At 25.7% G+C, this 22,985-nt stretch overlaps 2 protein-coding genes across 3 annotated transcripts in view; one reads left to right on the top strand and one right to left on the bottom strand.

Annotated features, from left to right (window-relative positions):
- Positions 1 to 6,446, bottom strand: part of LOC107450635 (vacuolar protein sorting 8) — a 45,044-nt gene extending 38,598 nt beyond the window's left edge. The window contains exons 1-7 of the mRNA XM_043039562.2: positions 6,287 to 6,446; positions 6,083 to 6,151; positions 3,541 to 3,656; positions 2,036 to 2,174; positions 733 to 787; positions 378 to 502; positions 212 to 298 (exon numbers count right to left, since the gene is read on the bottom strand). Coding sequence (XP_042895496.1) covers positions 212 to 298; positions 378 to 502; positions 733 to 787; positions 2,036 to 2,174; positions 3,541 to 3,656; positions 6,083 to 6,151; positions 6,287 to 6,373 — 678 coding nt within the window. The 5' untranslated portion in view covers positions 6,374 to 6,446. The remainder of the gene's footprint in view (positions 1 to 211; positions 299 to 377; positions 503 to 732; positions 788 to 2,035; positions 2,175 to 3,540; positions 3,657 to 6,082; positions 6,152 to 6,286) is intronic.
- Positions 6,447 to 6,571: 125 nt separating this feature from the next.
- LOC107450644 (protein GUCD1) lies at positions 6,572 to 22,584 on the top strand. Of its 2 annotated transcripts, none has more exons than XM_016066491.3 (9): positions 6,572 to 6,700; positions 6,998 to 7,153; positions 9,439 to 9,507; positions 12,565 to 12,664; positions 13,923 to 14,014; positions 15,528 to 15,633; positions 16,278 to 16,326; positions 18,317 to 18,391; positions 22,376 to 22,584. In XM_016066491.3, the coding sequence occupies exons 1-9, from the start codon at positions 6,666 to 6,668 to the stop codon at positions 22,396 to 22,398; spliced, it is 705 nt and encodes a 234-aa protein (XP_015921977.1). In that variant the 5' UTR covers positions 6,572 to 6,665; the 3' UTR covers positions 22,399 to 22,584. The 2 variants fall into 2 exon arrangements, with proteins under 2 accessions (XP_015921977.1, XP_015921976.1); XM_016066490.3 differs by lacking the exon at positions 22,376 to 22,584 and adding an exon at positions 18,759 to 20,394.
- The last annotated feature ends 401 nt before the right edge of the window (positions 22,585 to 22,985 follow it).

Below are 22,985 nucleotides of genomic sequence, written 5' to 3'. Positions count from 1 at the left end.
ATCTGAGAAAATATATTGAGGCAAGTAAAAGTTTCATTTGGTTTGTATTTTCAGAATAATATACGTGGTAGGGCATATAAATTGTTTTAGATTTTTCAAGTCCTAATATGAAAACAAAAAACGTATATTTAAAGAAATCTAAATTTAAAAAAATAAAAGATAAAACACACACAAAAAAAGTCAGCAAAAATAAATTTACAAGTTTCATTACTTTAATGTGAAGAACAGCATTTTGCATAGGATGAGCATCAGAAATTGTCCTAATTAATTTTCCTTTATGTAAATCCCACATTGTGATCTATTGGATAGATAAAAGCAAATTGAAGAGAATAGTACGATTTTTGATTTAATTTTACAAATAAGAAAAATAGTAATACTTCTCCTCTGCTATATCCAGCAAGCAAACGACTGCAATCATTGTTAAAGGCTAAAGCTGAGACAGAACCATATTTTTCTCCATATTCTGTAGTACCCAAGCACCATTTCAAAACTTGCTGAGGATCTGTCAAAATTTTAAAAATTACAAACATAACATTTAAAAAAAAAAAATTTACCTAAATTCACAAGAATTTTTGGTGAAAAAATTATAATTATAAATATAATAATAGACAACATTCTATTTTCAAGTGCAATAAAAATTTATATATTTTTGCATTTCATTGTTTGACTGTTAATAATGTTATTAAATACAGGTCAAATTTAAAATAATTACTAAGTTTTATAATATCTTACCAAATATTAAAGTTATTCCATGGAAAGTCCCAACAGCTATAACTGAAGATACAGCCTGAGTAAAAAATAACACAATTTAAAAAAATATTGATAACACAAAACATGGAATTTAACATGCTTTCATGTCTCATGAAATAAAATATTTAGTTTTTGTGAGAATAAAATTTATATAGGAAAAGTTACGTACAGTTTTAAATATCAGGAATAAGAATAAAATAATAAATAAACTGATAATCTAAAAGAAATTGAGTTAATCCTAGATTACAAATGCATGCTATATTGACCACGAGGAGAAAAAAATGAACAATAAAATAAATTTGGTAAATGGTATTGGGAGTAAAAATGGCACACACAAAAAGCAAAAACACAAATATGGTAAACAATACTTAATTTAATTATAACAGTGATTTAACCAATCAGCAAGTTTTCGATGTACATTTCAGTTTTACCAAATAGTAAATTAAACTAAAATTAATAAAAAGAAATAAGTGAAGGGTGTTCAACTTTACAAGACAAAATATGTTATTCAGGAGTAGACCAAAGTTGTAATGAAATATCAACTAACTCAAAACAGCTTAACACAAATATATACAGCTTATATTTTTGCAATAATGAAATTTATATTCTTTATCTAAATTTCAGCTTTTTTTTATTTATTAAATCAGACAATTGGGGTTGAATCTGGTTCATCTTAACTAAGTTCAACTGTAAGTGCAATGAGAACACTAGATTGAGTGAGGAAGAAAACTTTTTCATTGGTTATAAAATAATCAAAAATTATTTAATAAAGATAGAAAACTGCTTACAAGTAAACTTTTATGAACATTTTATTTTATAACCATCATTGAACAGCCAAACCAATTTTTGGGTTTACGACTACTGATGTTCAACTCCATAGGCTCGTAATTTTAAACTCAATCCAGAAGACAAGGAAACTCCTGGATCAAGTATTGGGAGAAATTTATAGCCTTCACGGAGGACCTTTTGATAGAACTAACCCACAGTTGCGTTACTTGGAGAGGGAAACCACGAGAACCTCCCATAGTAAGCCTGATGGCAAAGGAACTATAACCCATGATCCATCTACCACTGAGGATATTTCACGACAGCAATGCGGTCAGTTTTTATCAACAAATCCAACATTCAGTCTCCACTAAATATACTATTTAATTAAGTTTTAAAATATTTATTTAACTCAGTATTATGTAGACATGTTAAGTACACATCATGTTAAGCTTAAATCAATGTAATTATAACAGAAGACAGTTATATCCTTTTTAAACATAGAGAATTTTATACTAACCATTGATGTTGGTTTTCCAGCATTAACTCTTTCTGCAGCTGATTGTAACTGAGCTGAAACTCCTCTTAATGTGACATGCCGTAAAATAGATCCATGTATCTTGAATTGAGGACTTTTTTTCTCTTTCTGACTTGAAAGTCTGAAAACAAAACTATTTGATAATTCTTTGAAAAATGGATATCTAAGTCAGTTGTTTTATTTAAATAATATAAGACAAAGTTAAGATTTGAACAAGTTGATTAAAAAAGATCAAACTAAGAGTTTAATCGATTGATGATAAAATGAACAGTTTAATGGCACAAGAGTTGTATGCAGCTATGATTATTGGATATTTTCTTTGGAGAATAAATTGTGTAGAGTGCACAAAATAAAAAATGGACTACCCTGGATAACTTTTGATCTAATAATTTGATCTACATGTTCTAGGTCTCAATCGTAAAGGTTCGAGGAGGTGACATCAAATATGCTAATTAATTACTGCAGACCATATTTTAAGTTCTGAAATCAGACACAAAGCGCACTTTCTCTGAATAAAAATACATTTTTTCTACGGATTCGACTTTCTGGCACCCAAGATACAGAGGATAACCGCAATCTGCGAATAATGGTCCTAATAATTTGGTCAGGAGAGTAGTCCAAATTTTGGACCTACGCATATTTCACGTATCTTGAGAACTTTTTTTAGCAAATTGAAAAATTTTTGCACACAATTATTAAACTGGTTTATCCAAAGATAATTTCAAGCAAAATAGCAAATATTTATTATTTTATTTAATAGCAGTCTAAAAAAATTTGAATTGTACAGTATATAATTTTTACATTATTTTAAAGACTGTAATTTGAAATGGCTAAATACAAAATTTTAACAAAAGCAGTTGATTACTTCCTGAGAAATTGAATTAAAAAATTCATATTTTTTAAATCTGATTTCTTAGCAACTATATGACTGATTTCACTCAAATTTCGTATTTTGCCAATTAAAATTACATTCCTTAAAATGATGTAAAAAATTGTATACCTTACAATTCAAAATATTTTTGACTATTATTAAATAAAATTATAAAAAAATAATAAATATTTACAAAAAGTTATATTTTGCATGGAATTAACTTTGCATAAACAAATTTCATAAATGTGTATCAAAAATTTTGTTAAAAAAGTTCTTGAGATATGGTGAAATATGCAAAAAGTAAAAGTATCATTGAGGGGTAGAACATTTAAATCACTCTCCTGACCAAACTCTTAGGAAATAGAAAATCAGTTTTATATTTGTAAAGATACAACAATATCATTATCAATAAATAAGACAAGATAATCTTCATAAAATTAGTATGATTTATTTTCTATTTTATTATCCTTATTCATCAATTATTTTCTGCAAAAAAACAAATATAAACATGAAAAACTAATTATTCAATTATGTATTATTCTAGATGTATGAAAATAATTATTTTAAAAACATTTTCTAATAATTTGTTTAGTAAAATATTAAAGCTCAAACATACTTTCTTTCACGACGAGTATGAGATTCAAGGCTGTCAATCGAAGTTGTTTCACAAGTTTCCTGAAAATAGCCAAGGTGACTCGAAAATTCTTCATCACTAAGAGATGCATCATCTGTCTAAAAAATTGAAATTAAGTTATCAACAATAAGTAAAAACAATAATTAAAATTCAATGCCTTTATTTTTGTTCATAAATTATTATAATTTATTAAGATCAGTGAGATTGTTTTGGGGGACAGAAACCCTTCTGAAATTAAACATTACTTGATTAATGAACATTAGTTCCGTAAGTAGGCTGATGTAGGTATAAAAAATTTCAATTATTTATTAAATTATTAATTTTTATAATTTAAACGTTTAGAATATATATACATATATTAGATGGAGATAACTGATAACCTCCTCGAACATACATCGAAACTATACCAGAGTGCGTAGCCAAATTATTCAACAAAAAATAAGCACCTTTTAAGCACTCTAATAATATCTTTAAGCACTTTAAAAGAATATCATAATTAGGCAGGGTTGAAAAGTTTTTGACAATCGACGGTTTTATCTGTTTTTAACAGTCATGTAAAAAAAAAAAAAATATTCTTTTGGCATTGTTTATGGCAATTATCAAGATTTTTGAATCATGTAAATCGAATATTGTTTTCATAAGCTACAGTCTGAAGATGGGCCGAAATAGATTGTGGTTGAATTAATTGTGAAAACATTGAATAGAACAATGTGAACAGTGTCTTTCAGCATAATTCGTATCGAAAATCAACATGGTAAAGGAAAAATCTCAATTTGGAAAAGGGTAAACTAAGCACTTTTTAAAAACACCCAATGAAAAAAGCACCTTTAAGGGCTTTTAAAAAACGAAAATCGAAAATAAGCACCCTTAAACACTTTTTAAAAATGCTATGCCACTGTACACCACTGATTAAGAATACTATATATTATAGTTTATTAAGAAACCCTTTAATAAATAATGTTAAATGAACACATGTAGAAGCTTAAACTCAAATACAAAACTCTTTGCTCAGGGGTCTGTCTAGGTTTTTCTGAGAGGTACCTATTTTGTGAAAATGTAGACATAATTTGTGAAAAATTTAAAATTTATATTTAAAAATCAACACAAAAATATGGATTAATCATTTCTTAAGAAATACAAAAATGAAATTTGAAGAAAAAATATTTTGTGAAACTACAGTTTGTCCTAAATTTGAATTTGTGAAACTATCGTTTTTCCTTAAGTTGAATTTGTGAAGGTACTGCTAAACGGTAGTAAATACAGCCTGAACAAATCCCTGTTACTATTTAAAAAGTACCAACATATTACCAATAATCAATACATAAACATTAGCAGAAGTGTTTTTTTTAAAAATTTAATAACAATCAGATAGCTTTTTCAATATAAATACCAAATTTAGCAAAGATATAAGGGAAAAAAATTCCTTACACAATTTTATTTATGGTAAATGAAATTCTAATGTAACTCAACATTCTTAAGTATTTTTTAAAAAAAGAGGCTTAATAATTAAATTCTGACTAAAGTAAAAGTATCCCATTCTTAACCAATGTTTGGAAATAAATTCTAATTTACACAATTTGCAACTTGGGGTCCAAAACACCTGTTTCTTATCTTCCTTCCTTTATTTTAATGTTCAAGCTTTTTTAGTGCAATAACTTCACCACTCAGGGCCCTGGTAATATCTGGGGGAGATTTTTGTATCGTGATCTGTGGTAGATTAATCGCCAAGTCTTAGAAAGTTCCGGGCAGTGGACCATAAGAAACTAAAAAAAGATTACAGAAAGGGACCAACTCGAAAGGTATAACTCGTAGAAACCCTCGAGCAAACATCTACATGCTTTTGTTAAAAAAAATTTGCAAGTGTAAAATCTATTAGGCACCTCGGCGATTGTGTGTGACAGATCACAATGCGGAAATATCCCCAGTATCTCTTCTAAAAATATCTGCTCTTGCAAATTCAATTTCTTTTTTTCTGCATAATTTTACATATTTTTTAAAAAAGTAAATTAATTTTAAAAAAGTATCAGCAAAATCTAATGAACATCCAAACATACCCTATTTGCATGGGCGGCAATTTTACTTATGTTATCAAAATTTCTGACAAATAATAATGGTGAAACAAAAAAAAAAAATTTATAATAAATTAGATAATATACAGTTTTAAGCATTATGCTGAAAATATAAATTTGAACAGTTTTCATTCAAAAAATAACTATTTTGAAAAATATTGTTTATCCCAAAACTTGACAAAAAATAGCATTTTATTTATTGCCTAAAAATTGCATAGAAAGTAGTTAAACTAAAGCTTAAACTTACAAGGTTTCACAATTTTTTTTTTACCAGATCTAATTACTGCAATATGGGAAAAACTGCTAGAATTTTAAGCATATAAGATGCATAAGAGATTTTTACGAATTTGGTATGGTATTGTCTAACTATGTACACTATATTCTACTTCACCGTCACGAACAGCAAATCGAAAAACTAATTCAAATCCAATAAAAGAAAATAAAAATATACATACTTCATTTAAAATACTTTCTAGAGTCGGAGGAGTATCAATTGTTGGCAAATCAAATTCTTTATCATCTAGCTAAAATAAGAAAAAAAAAAATAGAATAAAAGGTAATACATGCTCTTATTATATTTTTATACAAATAAATTAATAAAGTATAAGTAAGAGTTATTATAGTTATAAATTGAAGTATATATATATATATATATTTACTTCTTCTATGTCAAAGTTTAAATCTCCTAACGTTGACGGAGAAATTTCCCGACGAGGCAAAGTGGGAGTAGCAAAATCTTCAGACATTTCAAAACCATAACAAATTAGCACAACCAGAGCAGAAAACAGAAACACGAAGAATTGATGATTGATAATAACAAGATATCATTTATTGATATGTTGATGCAATTATTGCTTTTTTACTTTGTTTTTAAAAAAGAAAATACAACTATAAATAATATATAATTAAATAGCGGATAAAAAAATTGCTTAGCTAGGGCGACTTTTCTCTTCAGAAGTATCTCTCGGCTATTACTTAAATAATCCGTATTATTTTTCGTGTTATTGTTTGGCAACACACAATTCCTTCTGTTTGTTGATGTTGGAAGGTTTCTGTTTGTTTCCTGTTAGAACGTATGTATAATCAGAATATTTATTTTTTCAAAAAATGTTTTTTTTTTTATTTTTTAAATATATGTGTTTCGATTGAAACTTCTTATAAAAGATCTCAATTTTTAAAAATGTTTTTATACCATTTAACAATAAAAGTGTATCTCTTAAAATAGTTTGTTAAAAAGTTGAACTATGCTACAATTGCAAAATCAAAATTTGTCTTGACTTATATTTCTATTGTTCTATTTTTCGATTAAAAAAAAAAAGCTTTCATGTATAAGATACATCAATTTTACATTATTTTTTAAAATGTTTCAGATTTCCTTCGTTTTATTTTAAATCTGATTCGAAAAAAATTCCTGAAGTAATGGGTGGTGGAGCTCGTGAAGTACGTTCTATCGAAATTCCATTAGTACATGTGCAACAGCAGTTATCATGGGACTGTGGAGTATCTGCTGTAATGATGGTCCTCAGGTAGGACTACCTTTGTTATACTTTCATATCAATTGTCATTCAATTTATGTACTGGTTTTGAATATGAATGTTGAATGCTTGTCATTTAAATCTATATTACAATGAGGAAAAATTTGTCTCATAATTTTCTTAAAAATATGCATCTTTGGTAGTGAAATATTTAGTCATAATGTTTATTTTTGGTTTTTTTAATTTTATTAGTTTGTATTCACTATGCAATTAATTTAGTTTGGTTTGATTTTTAAGCACGCATTTGTTCTAGAATGCCCTCTGTTTATTGTGAACATTGAATAGGAAAATAGCTGTGAATATATAGTAATTTATAATTTTATAGTAAATTTTTAATATAAATAGTAAAATTTTTGCATAGTGTAAAAGCTTGTAAGCATCTTGCATCACTATATACGATTTTGCTTATACACTATAGCTCATAAAATATTAAGCAAATTGTGTGTGTGGGGGGGGGGAGCAAAAAATTTGTAACCCACCCTGTAGAATGCATAATTCTATATCGAAAAATATAAACAATGATGTGTTAGCAGATTTATGTTATTAGAATTAAATCAAACTTTAAAGGAAAATCTAAAAAGTAAATAAATAAATAAAATAATTTACAGAAGGTAAGAATGAAAATGTCTGACCTTTAGCAAAGTTTTATTCTCAATGATCTAATCAGAATAATGTATTAAATTAGTGCATATCAAAAAGAATTGTGTGTATTCTGCAATTTTTTAAAAAGTGCATCTGATTTTGATCATTTAAAGACAATTAATGTGGAAATCTTAGTTTTAATTCCTTTAATCTTATTAATGAATAAATTACTAATCACATTTTTTAGCCTAATTATATAATATTCACTTTCATGTACTACATCTTAAAATGGAAGATTAGCATTATTTTAAAAAGCAAAAAAAGAAAAGTGCTCTAAGTAAAAATGAATCCAGAAATGTGGAAGTCTTGTGTTCCGAAGGGGACATAGCTTCCTAAGTCTAGTAGAATCATTGAATATTGACACTAGCCCAGAACTAGAATAAACAATGTGCCATGATCTCCCTTAATAAATCATTTTTACTGTTGGTGAAATGATTAGAGGTAATCAAAGAGTTATAACGTGTGATCTCTGTTCAGCACTTTGTTGGACATAGTGTAGAAAAGGTGCAATCTCCTTATTCCATTAAAAATCTTACTCCACTTCATGTGGTTTAGTTCTTGATACATAGCTTGACTTTATATATTTTTAAAAAATGTTCTAATGTGAACTAATTAATCAGCTATAAACCATCTGAATTATACTTTGCTTTTTTCTTAACTCTAAATTATGACATGTTATTGCAATTGTAAATTCAATGATATGTTCATATTAAACATAAAGTGATGATGATGCTATTTATGCAGTTTTGATGCAATTTTACTTCTAAATATTGATCACTATATTATTTTTCGTGATTCTATTGACGTTGTGTGATGACTATTATTGTTATGATTATCAATATTTGGAGACCCACCAATAGAATAAGTTGATATAGCGTGAGACTTCAGTTGATAAAAAATTATGTGCATACATTTTTTTTTTGTTAAAAATAGATTAAAATACTATATGATTTCTATTTCATTTGTTTATATTCTGTAAATGGTTTTAATTGGTTAGAAAAATATATATAAATGTTACTTTTCTCCTGGAACATATTTTGTTGCCCTAAAACTATTTGTCATACTCTCGAAAATGTGTTTTTATAAATACTGAAAACTCATGCTGTAAAATTTACTATATAATTATTTATCATATAGTTTGTTAAATCCAGTGATAATAAATAAAATTGTACACATCTACAGTTAGTACAGGTACACATTCTACGATTCGTTTTGATTTAGCATTTGCCAATATTTTGAGTTTTATTTTTATAAACATTCACTCCTGTTCTTTCACCATTTTTTTTAAACTATTGAAATAGAGGTGAAAGTGGCTAAAATAAAATTTAAAATTGTGCTCATCTTAAGGTATCATTTAGTCCTTTTCATTCTGTAATTTTTCTTAAGTAGAATTATAATCAGAAGTCATATTTGTTTTCAAAGATTGTTTTTTTTAAAGATATTTTTACCACTTTTGAGATTTATTAGTGATTTATCTGACTAATTTTGACTGCTGTTACAAAATTTATATTTTTTAGATTTTTTTTACTTCAAAATATATGAATATTGTTTGCAATTTTGAAAATTATTTTATTTGTTGCTGTTTACTTAGTTTGAGTAATTAAAACCAACTTGTTTCTCTTTTCCTGCTATAGTGAGGCAAATCGTTCCTATCTAAAAGAAAATCTGGATTATATTTCTGAACAAGAAGGTTTTGACAAGAGGTAAAAATATATAATTAGTATCATTATTTGTTATAACAGCTTTTTATTTGCTTGAAATTTCATTTTTAATTTCTAGGTTAATTTATAACCATATGTTTTGGTCTGATTAAATTTCTAAAGGAAAGTTCTAGATAAATAATCAGAATTAGTTTATGTTCCTTTCAATCCACCCCCCCCCCTCCAAAAAAAAATGGCTAAAAAGTGACTGTTTTTAGAAAAAGGAGGGCGATTTTAGAAAAATGGAAACTAATTTAAAAAAGGCGACTATTTAAAAAAATACTGTTGACAAACCAGAGAGTCGCATGAAAACTAATTATGAAAATATCCGAAGATGGAAATGCCCCAAAAAAGTGAGAAATAAAAAAAAAAATTTTTGGAAACGAATGTAAATTTATGGCAAACTAAATGCATCAAGAGTCATAGCTCAAATTCGAAATTTCATTTATTAATAACATTTTATTACAATTGCTGCAATTTGAGAAACTATGGGGAAATGGCTCTAAAAATGATAAATAAGTGACAAAAAATAATGAGAAAAATCATCTAGCTTTACAATGGAATAGTTGTTAATCAGAAAATGATCTAGATATCAAAACATCAGAAAATTATCTAGTGTTTTCAAATGTCCTGATATCATAGTTTAAATATTGGAATATAGAGAACTGTGTGGAAAGGGTTGAAAGATTATAAGCAATTGTTAAAAAACTGTAAAAAAATATGTAGATTTATGATAGATTTGTGGAAATTCAAGTGTGTCAAAATGTAATCAATCAAATTTGAAGTTTGTGTGTCATAATACAATATCAAAGTACAGTAGGGAACCGATTATCCGGAACGATCGGGACCATCGCTATTCCGGATAACTGATTTTTCCGGTTTTCTGAATCGCAAAAAAAAGGCCGTTTTTTTTCATTGTCAAACTCAACTAAAAAAAAATATATTCGGAAATAATCTTAAAAAGAAGAAAAAACGATGAAGTAATACACTAATGATTATTTCCAAAATGATGGTAAGGTCTTTCAAAAAAGAAAGAAAAATCTAATAAGGAAAAAAAAAAATTTTTTTTAAAAAAATAACGGGAATATTTATTGAATTTCGTTCCGGTTTTTTGGTTTTCCGGTTTTCTGATTTCCGGATAACGGGTTCTGTACTGTATCTAAATTTGGAATATCACACGGAAACAGTTGAAAAAATTGTAAAGTCGAAGTCATTTTGATTATTATATTCACCTTCCTCCTCTGTGATTTGTCAGATTTTGATAGCATTTTTGTTTCCCCTCTCCAGTCAAATAATAATTTGCAACCTCCAATGTGTATACCTATTTGTTCTTTTATAATAATAATAATTAAAAAAAAAACATTAAGGGCAGTTTTTTCAAACACTTTGTGTATTATCTCTATTTTCTTTAGAATTTTTTACTTTGTGTGTTACTTTTTTTTTATCAGAGGATAGGTTTTAGGCTACTATTATATATTTCTGATGATACTCTTTAAACTATTATTTCTTCATTTAGAGGCTATTAGAGCAACTGTTTTTTAATGCTACCTTCAGTGAAGGCTTTGTAATCTTATCAGATTAACATGACTATGTGAGGATTCTGAAAATCCTTAAACATATACAGATTCCTTAATATTTATCTTAATTCACCAGGGAAAGTCATGAACCATGATTCTTTGAAAAGTTGTGATTACCTTTATATTTTTTTATTGAAAATAATATTTGAAGCAAACTTTTTGAAGCTTAATTCATCACAAAAATTCCTTAATTTCTTCATTAATACATTTTGAAGCTAAATAGATATCCGTTATAGAAACTTAAAAATAATATCTCTTAATTTAATTTCTAACAAAACTTGTTGTTTTTATTATTAAATATTCTATGATTAAAAGGTGATATGTTTTAATTAATATAATTCATGGATAAACTTGAGTAAACATGTTCTTTTTCATCCTGCAGTATTTATTAAGGAGTTTTTGTAACTTTAATGAAATTTAAATACTTGTTTGTTAAAATTCTATGAATTTAAAAAATAGTAATTATCAAATTTTACTGAATGAAAAAAATTAAGCATTTTAACTGTTAGTCAAGATAAAAAAGCAAAGAGGCCTTTGAAACTGCAAATAAAAATGTTTTTTTTTTGTTATGCCTTTTTTGTACTGACCCTATTTTCTTTTGCTATTCCGGTATAATTATTCAGCTTACAGTAAAAATGTGATTTTTTGTAATTTGTTTTAAATTTAATCATAAGAAAGTTTTTTCTAGAGAGAATCATCTAAAAGTAAGCAACATTAATTATATGCAACCTTCATAGTCAACATCAGTGTACATTTCTTTAAAATTAATTATATATATAACCATTGTCTTTGTTGTTACTACCACAGTTTGTATTCTCTATGTATTTCTGTCTCTCTAATTTAGTTTTAGGATATTTTAACAATGCCATGATAACATGTAATCATCTCAACTCAATTTCCAACAATATATATTTATCATTTGTTATTAGTGAAATAAAATAGTAGCAGATTTCGAAGTTTTTTACTCTACCTTTTAAACTCATAGTTGGGTCTTCTAAATTTATTTGAGTAAATAAGTAAATTTTTTTCAATTTGATCTGAACTAAATAATATTCATTCTAAACTTTACATTTTAAAAGGTTACTTTTTTCAAATAATTAATTGTTTTATTATTCATAAAAAAGACACACATGCTTTAAATGTGTAATAAATACATAATTTTTAAATCGTAATTTTAAGTAGGTAACAATATAGGAAAAAATTGTTAGAACTAGAACAACTAGAAAATACTTAATTATAATTATTCGTGAAACAATTATTTAAATTTTAATAAGTAATTCAATCAAAGGAATTATTTATTAAAATTTATAATAATACTTTACTTGATTTACTAATAAAATTTGTAATAAGTAATCCATTTACAACTAATAATTGAATATAAATTTTTAATTTTGCACTATAATTATGCATTTCTTATACAAATTAAAATTAATTAGGAGTGATAGTAACATTGAGTAATTTGCATAATTCTTTTTTTTTTCAGCACTTGGACTATTGATCTTGCATATCTTTTACACAAATTCGGAATTCGGCATCTTTATTCAACTGTAACTATAGGTGTAAATCCTGGATATTCTGAAGAGGTAAAAAAAAAAAAATTTGAAATTGCTGGTAATTAATTTTTATTATACAATTACAGTGGACATCAGTAAACCACGAAGGAGAGTTTTTGGTTTTATATTTTTCAATTAGCATGTAACTATAAGCAATTTCTAACTTTTTAAATTGATTTTGAGAAGGCTATGATTAATTTTTTTATTCACATTGTTTCGTATAATTTTATTAACTTTGATACCCAAAGAGGATAGCTTCTAACAACTATTCTTGTCATAAATATTCATTTTGTCTGAGATCTTCTTTCTGTAATGTTACACAAAATAATTTTTTTTTTATTATAATTTTTTCATTTTTTTTTTTGCACTTTTTTTTTAAATTTAATATGCCCATATCAACTAAAAAAGATTAAATTTTTGAAAATAACTAATAAAAATAATTTTTATATTATAAATTAAGAAAAACAGTTTAAAAAAAAATGAATAAAAACAAGCTATTTAAAAAAAAGCTATCTAAAAAAATTGCCTGAATTTTAAATTTTATCACATTTTATGGAAGCTTTATATTTTTGTGACTCATCACATGTTATATATAAAATGTGATTTGAATGTACCAGGTGATTAAAAAAAGATTAAATAAGATGCTCATTCAAGGGACATCATTGCTATGTTAAATCCAACCTTGTAAAACACATCTAGGTTTTTTAAAAAGGTCCATTAAAAAAGTTACCAAAATTTCAAATATTTAACATAAAAAATGGTTTCAATGTGGTGCCATGAGTTGGATGTGTAATTAGCTCTATTTCTTTCAACAGCCTAAGATCCTGTTAAACCTTAGTTAGCCCTGTCATGTGAAATTATAAGTCTAATATAATTAATAGTTTCCAATATTGCAAAATAATCTCATGATAGTTTATAATAATTTTTTTGAAAGAACACATGTGTAAAAATGTAAAATGATTTTTTTCAGTAATTTATTTGAATATTTTATCTGTTTTACTTCTAATAAACTATAGAGTTCTTGCTTATGATGATTGAACCTGCCAAACCTTAGCGTTAACTCTCCAAGTGGTAAGCATCTGAGCGAAATTGTTCTGAAATTTTTCTGCTAGACACTTCTTTTACATTAAAAAACATGGAAAAAAAACCAGAATTGTGATAAAACCATCTGTTGTAAGTTTAGCTAAGATGAATACTCAGAGGGTTAAATGTAATGAAAAGTTTTCTTTCTAATATCTTTTTTGAAAAAAGAACTCCTTTATTATAATACTTGCATTTTTTTCTCTAGGATTTTTATCTAAGAGTCTTGCAAAAAGATGCTCAAAGAATAAATGATAGATTCTCTTCTGCTGCTGTAAATGGAATTCAAGTTGAAAAAAGGTAAAGTGAAGTTAATGCCCTTTTATTAACAATCAAAAAGATATCATTCAGTTACAGTAGAACATTAGACATTTGTTTCTTATAGAACCACTAATCGAGAATGATATATAATGGAAAACGATGACTGCGGGTCAATATGAAATTTCAAATAATCACTTAAAATGTACTTAAAGTAATAAAGAAGTAATGGCTTTGAAAATAAATTTGCAATAAGTATGAAAACATTTTAATCTAAAAGAGTTATTTACAAACTAAGAAAATATTTTGGATGCAAAAGAAAGATAAACATATTTATTTTTTTTAAAAATATTTAGAAATTTTTGTTTGAAAACTCTTTTCTTCTCAGCACAAACAAATTTTTGACATTTATTGCAGATTGCTGTTTATTTTTGAGTTTTTGTGAATGTAAAAAGTTCCTCACTGTTTCATAGCCTTTGAGGCATTCCATAGTTGTGATTCCATTTCATTGTCTTCATTGGTATTTTTTTAGGACTTACGTTTAACTCAGCAAAGAGGAAATAACTTCAAGTGTTTTAATGCCAGTAAAATTTTTGAATGATAGATACCAGAATTTACTAGCTTAAGTACCAATCTAAGATGCCCGGTAGCTAAGTGTCAGCGCTTCGCTCTCCCATGCCACAGGCTCTGGGTTCAATCCTCAAGCCGGGCAAGGTTGACTCAGCCTTTCATCCCTTCTTGATAAATGAGTACCAAGCATGCTTGGGAACTATACATTGGGGGTTTCGCGTTCGGCTGACCACCTAAACGGAACATCTGCTCCTGCACCCCTGAGCCCAAGGTAATGAAAACTGAGATGGACACAATAGGCCTTGGCCCTATATGAGCTGTCGCACCACTGAGTTTAGTTTAGTTTAGTACCATTCTAAATGTGTATTATAAATAGCACAAGAATATTGTTTGAGACGATGACCATTAAAACGAGATGATGTATGTGAAGAAATAAAAGATGCGGAGATGCCAGATTAAAATTCAACTATATTAACTACCAATTTTGCATGAACAAAATGCATAAATATTTTCTTTAATTCACATTTTCTTCATAGAATAACACAAAAAATTAATGTGAAGAATATAAAACTAATATTTTGCTATCAATCAATTGAAATTGGTTTTATATGTTTTGTTTTGAAAATAAGTATTCACTAAATACTTTCTGAAAATCAACACATTTCTTTGTATGAATATAAAATTGCATTCTTGCAATTACATTCTTTTGTAGTTTAACAGCCTTAGATTTGATTATAAGGTTATGTGATCTATGAAATTAAATCTCTCTATATTTAAAGTTGATAAATAGTATTTTTATAATAAAAGTTAAAGGAAATTATGAATTTTGTAATTGTCTAGTTAAAATAACAGTTCTGTTTTTGTAATAGGAGGAACTTATTTATGTTTTCTAATATGATAATTTTTGTATTTGTATTAGTTTAATTTAAATGCTATAATTCCTAATCTTCTGCACATTTTTAATCATGAGTTATTTGCTTTGTAGATCTGTTGATATGGAAGAGATAATCGATCATTTGAGTTCTGGTAATCCAGCTATTATTCTTGTCAATGCCAACCTTCTGTTCTGTGATACTTGTCACACAAAAAAGGTATATTTTTTTTAAAAAATAAATAAAATTAGTTCTAAAACAATTAATTGAAAATAATTGCTTAAAAATTTACTTCCATTAAAATTATTTTACTCTTCAGTATTTTTAATAATTGCATGCTTTCTGTGTTTGAATATGTATAACGGAAATTCTTAGGCCCTATTTCCCCATTCAAGGAAGTAAAAATGTTACATAAGACTGAATAACTTCTCTGTTAATAATTATTTTAATTGTTAAGGTAGTAATTAAAGATTTTGGATGTAACATATCAATTAGAAACTTTTCCGCTAGTATTATTAATAAGTAAATAGATGTTGATACCAGATCTTAACTGTTTTTTTTTGGGGGGGGGGGCAGTATTAAATTCAATTAATTCAAATCATTAAATTTTCATTAAGTTCAATTTTATCATAGCAGCATTTTTTTGAAAAATTGAAATTTTTTTTCAAGTCACTACTTATTTTATCTTAATTTGAAAATAATTTACCTTTGTGACCTAAACTTTTCTTGAATTAAACTCAGAAGTATCTTTTTTATTCCTTTGAATAATATTACATTGTAAATACATTTTAATATATAAAATTAATCAATATACTTGGAAAATTTATTATGTTGCTCATTTTAACTTTCCTGTACTCCTTTAGTGCCTGATGCAAATGCTCAGTTGTTGTAATAGTTCATTTTCTTATCAAGGTAAGTTCATACTGTTAGTATTCAGGTTATTTAATCTAAAATAAATTATATTACTTCTACCGTCATGTGGGGCTACTTTGTGCAGGATTTCGCAGTTTTTGAACTTTGACATGTAAAAAAACTATGTTAATTCAAACTTTAGTAAAATTTATTGATGCTGTATTCATAACTGGACTCAGATGAGTGAATTTGATCAATATTGGCATTATTTTTATGTAATATTTACAAATAATAAGTCAAAACATACCTTGCACAAAGTAGCCCCCAAGTGGGGCTACTTTGTGCAGCGATAGGAATTCAGTTTAATAATCATGTTTTTAGTAAAATATTGATATAAAATTGTTAAAAAAGTTAATTGTTGACATTTTTAATAACAAAAACATCAAGATATGTAAAGATATTAGTTTGAAAATAATTTTCAGCGTTAAAAAACCATTTTTTATAAAGAATTTTTTCTTAAAAAGAATGTTTATTTCAAAACATTTGAGTTTAAACAAAAGGAAACCATATACATTTTTGAACATTGAAATGGATGAAATTTCAAAAATAATAATTATTACATATTCATTAACATTTATAATATTGATAAATTTGAACATAACATGCTTGAATGAACATGACAGAACTTGCTCTTCAGTTTCTGTCAAAATCACCTGATGTCCTATAAAATATATTTTTATGTGTTAAATCGTTTGATTAATTCATTAGAAAAATCTTTGTAGAAGAAAAATAATAGTTTACCAGGAAGTTTCACGTGTTTCTTGTGAATTTTATTAGAGATAGTATTTCTGTGGATTTTGTACTTCCGAGAAGCTTCTGCAATCGACATACCACCAGCAACTGCTTGCAAACATTGTTGCAGCTTTTCTAAAGTGTAATCACGGTAGTTTCTCGTTCCAGGTATTTTTTTATAACGTCTGACCATTTTTCTGTCGAAAAAAAAAACGAATGAAACTTTGCACAAAGTAGCCCCACAGTGCATTTTTTTTCATTTTCCGTTTATTTGTTATTAATTTTCAAATTTTTTTTAACGCTAACATGATATAATTGTTTATTAATATATGAATAAAAAATTTTGCTCTTACGACAATTGTTTTATCAACGTCTTTGCGTTTAACAGCTAAAGTTTCCATGCACTCTTTTCGACGTCTGACGTTCTCGGAAAATTGTTGACATTGGATAAACAAAACACACTCTGAGATTGTTTTAAAATTCAAAAAAAAAATTTTAGTAATGGAGGGGACTACTATCTTCAAAATCCACACATTTTTAACTTGAAAAAAACATAATTCTGAATAGCAGCACTTAAAAAGTGCCAAATTCTAATTTGCACAAAGTAGCCCCCGCTGCACAAAGTAGCCCCAAATGACGGTAACTTATAACTTCATTTTTGAAAAATTGGATGGCTTTCATGTATTACAAACTTTTATGTTATTATACTGAATAAATAAGAAAAACCTTTTTATAAGTCTGCCCACTGACACAAAATTTGGTGTTTTTTCCTCTTCTTCACCATTATTTGAAAATTCTAGATAAGGTGATGCAAGTACTATATTAATTAATTTTATCATTTAAACTCTAATAATATACTTTATAGAAAATGTAATGATGTTAATCCTTTAAGTTTAAAATCTTTTTTTAGTATTAATTGAATTTTTTTCAAAAGGAATTGCTTATATTATTCATTTATCATAAATTTCCTGCAGTCATGTTTGATATGTTGCCACGTTAAGTTTCTGGCATTTTTACTACTGTGTAGATGTATACAAATGTTTTGTGTGAATACATTGTTTCTTATTTCTTTGACATAAATAAAAATTAATTTGCAGCTTGAAACTTTATTCTTTACTCGTGAAACCATCATACTGTTAACTGTACAGATATGTAATATAAGACATTTTAGGCTTCTATTTTTCGGTTTTGAATCTGGCATCAATATTTGTACTTGTTGTTTATTCTTTCCATTTAATGTTAGTTAAATTTTTTTTAGGTCATTATATTGTGCTTTGTGGTTTTGATAGTAAAGAATGCAAAGTTCTCTACAGAAATCCTTCAGTACTGAACAGTAAGTTTATGAATCTTGAAATATATCTTTTGCACAACTTAATGATAAATATATAGAAATATATTAATTAATAAATTTATATATTAAAATAAAGATATGATGCATAATTGTCTAATACTGATGGCCTCCATCTTTTTAATGTTTTGTGTAGAAACAAAATGTTCCTTTCTACTGTTCGAAAGATCATGTCATGTCTGTTTTTGTTTTTGAATTTAATAATTTTCAAGTTAATGATTAATAGCTGATAAAAATGATAATTACTAATGATAATTAAAAAATATAATTATAAATAATATAATGTATGAAAAATAGTTAATTTTTTAGTATATTTTCATAAACTTATCAACTATAACTTTTTTGATTATAGAAGTGTGCTCTATACCTTATGACTCATTTGAAACTGCCAGGAAAAGCTTTGGAACTGATGAAGATGTATTATTTGTATACTTTAGCTCTTGACTGGTGTATATATTATTGTCTTCTAAAAAGTTTATGTACTTATAGAACAAACATGAATTGGGCTCTTTAAATCTTTGAAATGCGAAAGAGTTAGCATAGAATTTTGACTTACCTTTTCTCTTCAGTCAAGAGCTATTGTTATCTTAGAGATAATATGAATTTTTTCTACTGGTATACTACTTATAATAGTATATTTATGTATATTGCTTGTAAAAAGGTATTGCTTCCTCATTTTTTGATTAATTTTCTTATAATTATACTCATGACCGTTGCAGCTCTATAAAGCTAAAACAATTTGATCCATAAGTTTTGAGCAAATTGTTTTATAGTGGGGAAAAGTTGGAAAATAAGCACACTGATAAACTTAGTTTAATTTTTATGTATATACTTATGCATATGAATATTTTAATATTTTCTTTTACATATAATGTCCTAATATCAGAATATAATTTGTAATTCTAACAAAAGTCTTACAAACTTTTCATTCACATAACACACATAATTATGTTACAAACTGATTTTATTTAAATAAAATTTCAAATCAATTTTAATTCTACGTTATAATTTCTTTTGATGTGATCAAGAGTTATATCGTGTCATTAACTGGAATAGAGAAATTCATCCTGTATAGGCAAAGTTTATTGCACTGCATTTACTCACATCTTAATTTATCTAAGAAGTCATATTTTAGGTAAAACCAAGTTAAGAAACTTGTTAGGATAGCTTTAAAAATTAGTCAAATGTCTGAACAAATGTACTAATACATAAATAATGTAAAAATTGAGCATTATGTACATGATTTTACTATTATGTTAAGTTAATTATCACCAATTTTTTTTGCAATTTTTATAAATGTTCAAAAAATATATTGAAGGATAAATATTTTATTCCTAAATTTATTGTAAAAATGTTTTATTAAATATGTTTCTTAGTAATCTCTTACATGATTTAATTTATGAATAAATATTTCTTATCTTTTATTCTTTTAATTTTGATAAGCATATTCCTGAAATACATTCTTATCATTGATTTTTATTCAAGATACATTAATATTTATGATGAATTCATTAAAAATTGCTTCCTATTTTATTTTTTCATTGCTAGTTATAAGCAATGAAATCTATCCACGTCAGTTAAATTTCAAAATTTGTATAATTTGCATTTGTACTCATGAAACCAACATTATTAAGAAAATCATATAAATTCATAATATTATCCTCCTTATGATTCATTTATTTAATATAAGTTATTCTTTACTTCTATTCTTGTATTTTACCCCATCATTAGTTTTTGTTTCATTGCCCTAGCATCATTAATGATTATTTGTTTTTATCAAATTTATGTAAAGGTGCATAATTAGTTTATTTATATACTTTCCCACAGCATCTAAATACTTTACTAATATAAAATAACTGTAACCAATTTTTGACCAAATGTATTTAAAAAATTATAATTTTTTGATGCAAATTTTACAAATTTAATTGGAATGAATTTCTTCTGCAATCTATTATTGCTCTTTTATTAAAGTGTTCATTAAAAAAAAATATATGTCTACAAAAGTTCCTTTTGATTTTATTATTGTTAATATTTCTCTTAAGTAAGAGATTTTATTACATATCAAAGTCTTATATTAAAACTGCATTGATATTAGATGTTAATAAATTTTTTTCTTACATTTGGTACAATATAACCATTTAGTCAACATAACTTGCTAAAAATATGATCAGCAGTAGCAGTTAAGAAACATAGAAGTAGATATGGTTTCCATAATTACATATTTCATGCCAAAAATACCAAATATTTATATGATGCATAGTTATTTTTTTCAATTTAATTCTTTAATAAGATTTATTTTACATCTCGATTAAAATATTAAATGCGTTTTATTATCTGCATCATAAAGTATTTTTTAAAATTTACTATAAAGTATAGTTTCGAATTCATGATTTTTTTTTGTTTTATTATTATTATTTTTTTTTTTTTGCCTAAGGATTTTTTATGATGTAGTTGCTTGCATCCCCTGCAGAATGTATTGCCTAATTATTTTCTTAATACCAATATCTATATTTCTGCAAATTTTCATTACACGCAGATAGATATAATAATTCATTTTTATAGATCTATTATTCTAGTCACAATATAAATATTATCACTTTTTCCTTAACATTTCACCTTGAATATAAAAGCTCTATGTTTTCTCCAGTGTTTATATTATTATTCGAGAAACTTTTGTTTTACTATTTTTATAGTGAAAATGTTTTAATAGCTATGGTAAATGAATTTTTATAGTGAAATGATAAATGAAAATGCTTTTATAAAGTATTACAATTGTTAAAAAATTTGTTGAACGTATAAATTTTATATTTTTTAAATTTATGTAAGCACTTGGACTTTGTTGTGTTTCCTTTTATAATGTAAGAAAAGAATTATATTTAACACTTCATATTTTATATTATTTTTTTAAACAATATTAGCAACATTCATATAAGCAATATGTTACATGATTATTTGTTTGTTTTTTTAAAAAATAATTTATGACTAAATTGTTTACATGCACAAAAATGTATGTGATTTTTGTCTGATAGCTAAGTATTATATTTTTTCTAACAATTTTCACGATTTTAAGATGTTTTGTTCTGATTCTGAATTCCTAAAACTTTTAAATTTAGACAAATTTTGATGTTTAGCATTCAATTATAATTACATTAAAATAATTAATAAATTATGATTATGCTAGATACATTCCTGTGATTAATTTTTAAACATAATTTTCTGTGATATATATATATTTTTTATTATGAATAATTCTCAATTTTCAAATCAAGGTTTTCAGAAAAATTGCCTGAGGTTTGAAAGCAGAAATCTATAAATTTATTTGTGGTTGTTATATTAACATAGATTTTTATTCTTTATACATTATGTATAGGAATGACCAAATATTGTTAGCTTTATTAAAATTGTTGTTCAGCTATGTACTTTTTGGGGGGAACTGTGGACTTGGTAAAACTATTTTATGAGGTCCTATTTTTTTTAAAAATTTTTGCTATTGCAAAATTTGAAAGAAGAAATTTCAAAATACATAAAGTGTTTTATTCTCATTTTCCTTCAAAACTGTGATTAGCTTGTTTTTTAATAACAAGTTACAAATTTTCACTATAAGTGCTTTTAATTTCTTTGATGTTTCATTATGTGTTTAAAAAGAACCTGTCATAATTTTAAATATATGTATTTAAAATTATCTGATATTTATATTTTATATAATATCATATATATAGACAGATATATAATATTATATATAATAAAAAAGTCATTATATTCATCTTATATATCATTGTATCATAAAATATTATATTTAAACAGCTCTATGCATTTGATTAAAATCCAAAATCTACGAAAAATAATGATAGGAAGTTGAAGTTATGACATATAATACATATTTCAGCCTACTTGTTATTAATAAAAATGCTTCTTTGTAATATCATTGATTATTTATTATTAACTGCTAAATTTTCAATATTGTTTCAGTAACTGATCTATATGGCAGTTGATTAGTTGTACCCAATATGAAATGGTTTGGCTAAGCAAGGTTCCACCGTAATTTGATCAAAAATGTTGCATGTTTCTTGTATATATCAAAATGTGTAAGATCTCACCCTATGAAAATGTTTTGAAATTTCATTATTGTAAAATCGAGTATGATTAGTAAAATAAAAATTTTCCTTGCTTAAATTTAATTTGTGTACTTAATTATCATTCATTTATCATGTTTTTATTTTTTTAAAAATTCTGATTATTTATTCAATTTTTATTGATGGTAGTTTTAGAGAAAATATGAAAAGAGTGTCATTATGTGGTATGTATAATTTAGATTATTTCAAAAAGTATCTGATTGTGGAGCATGAAGACAGAGGGATACAATTTTACTAAGGTTACATTTTAGTTGGTCATATCAAAAAAATCAATAATACTTTTTGAAATAATATTTTGCAAAATATTAATAATATTTTTACTCGATTTGATAGCTTTGTAGCTTTAAAATGTAATTAAAATTTTTATGAAATAAATGTAAAAAGTTGCAAAACGTTGAAAAGAACAATTGCATATAGAAGTTTCAATATATTTTTAACGTTACACA

The sequence above is a fragment of the Parasteatoda tepidariorum genome, chromosome 7 (genome assembly GCF_043381705.1).
Source record: "Parasteatoda tepidariorum isolate YZ-2023 chromosome 7, CAS_Ptep_4.0, whole genome shotgun sequence".
Classification (NCBI taxonomy): Eukaryota; Metazoa; Arthropoda; class Arachnida; order Araneae; family Theridiidae; genus Parasteatoda; species Parasteatoda tepidariorum.
The sequence above is the reverse complement of the archived record's forward strand: the minus strand, read 5'-3'. Positions and strand labels throughout refer to the sequence as shown.

What these genes read in the sequence shown, in the direction of transcription:
- LOC107450644 (XM_016066490.3), top strand. Translation starts at nt 6,666, where the DNA reads ATGTTGGAAGGTTTCTGTTTGTTTCCTGTTAGAAC. An exon ending in GGAATTCAAGTTGAAAAAAG is followed by an intron (nt 14,015 to 15,527) that starts GTAAAGTGAAGT and finishes TTTGCTTTGTAG; the next exon opens with ATCTGTTGATATGGAAGAGA. An exon ending in TAGTTCATTTTCTTATCAAG is followed by an intron (nt 16,327 to 18,316) that starts GTAAGTTCATAC and finishes AATTTTTTTTAG; the next exon opens with GTCATTATATTGTGCTTTGT.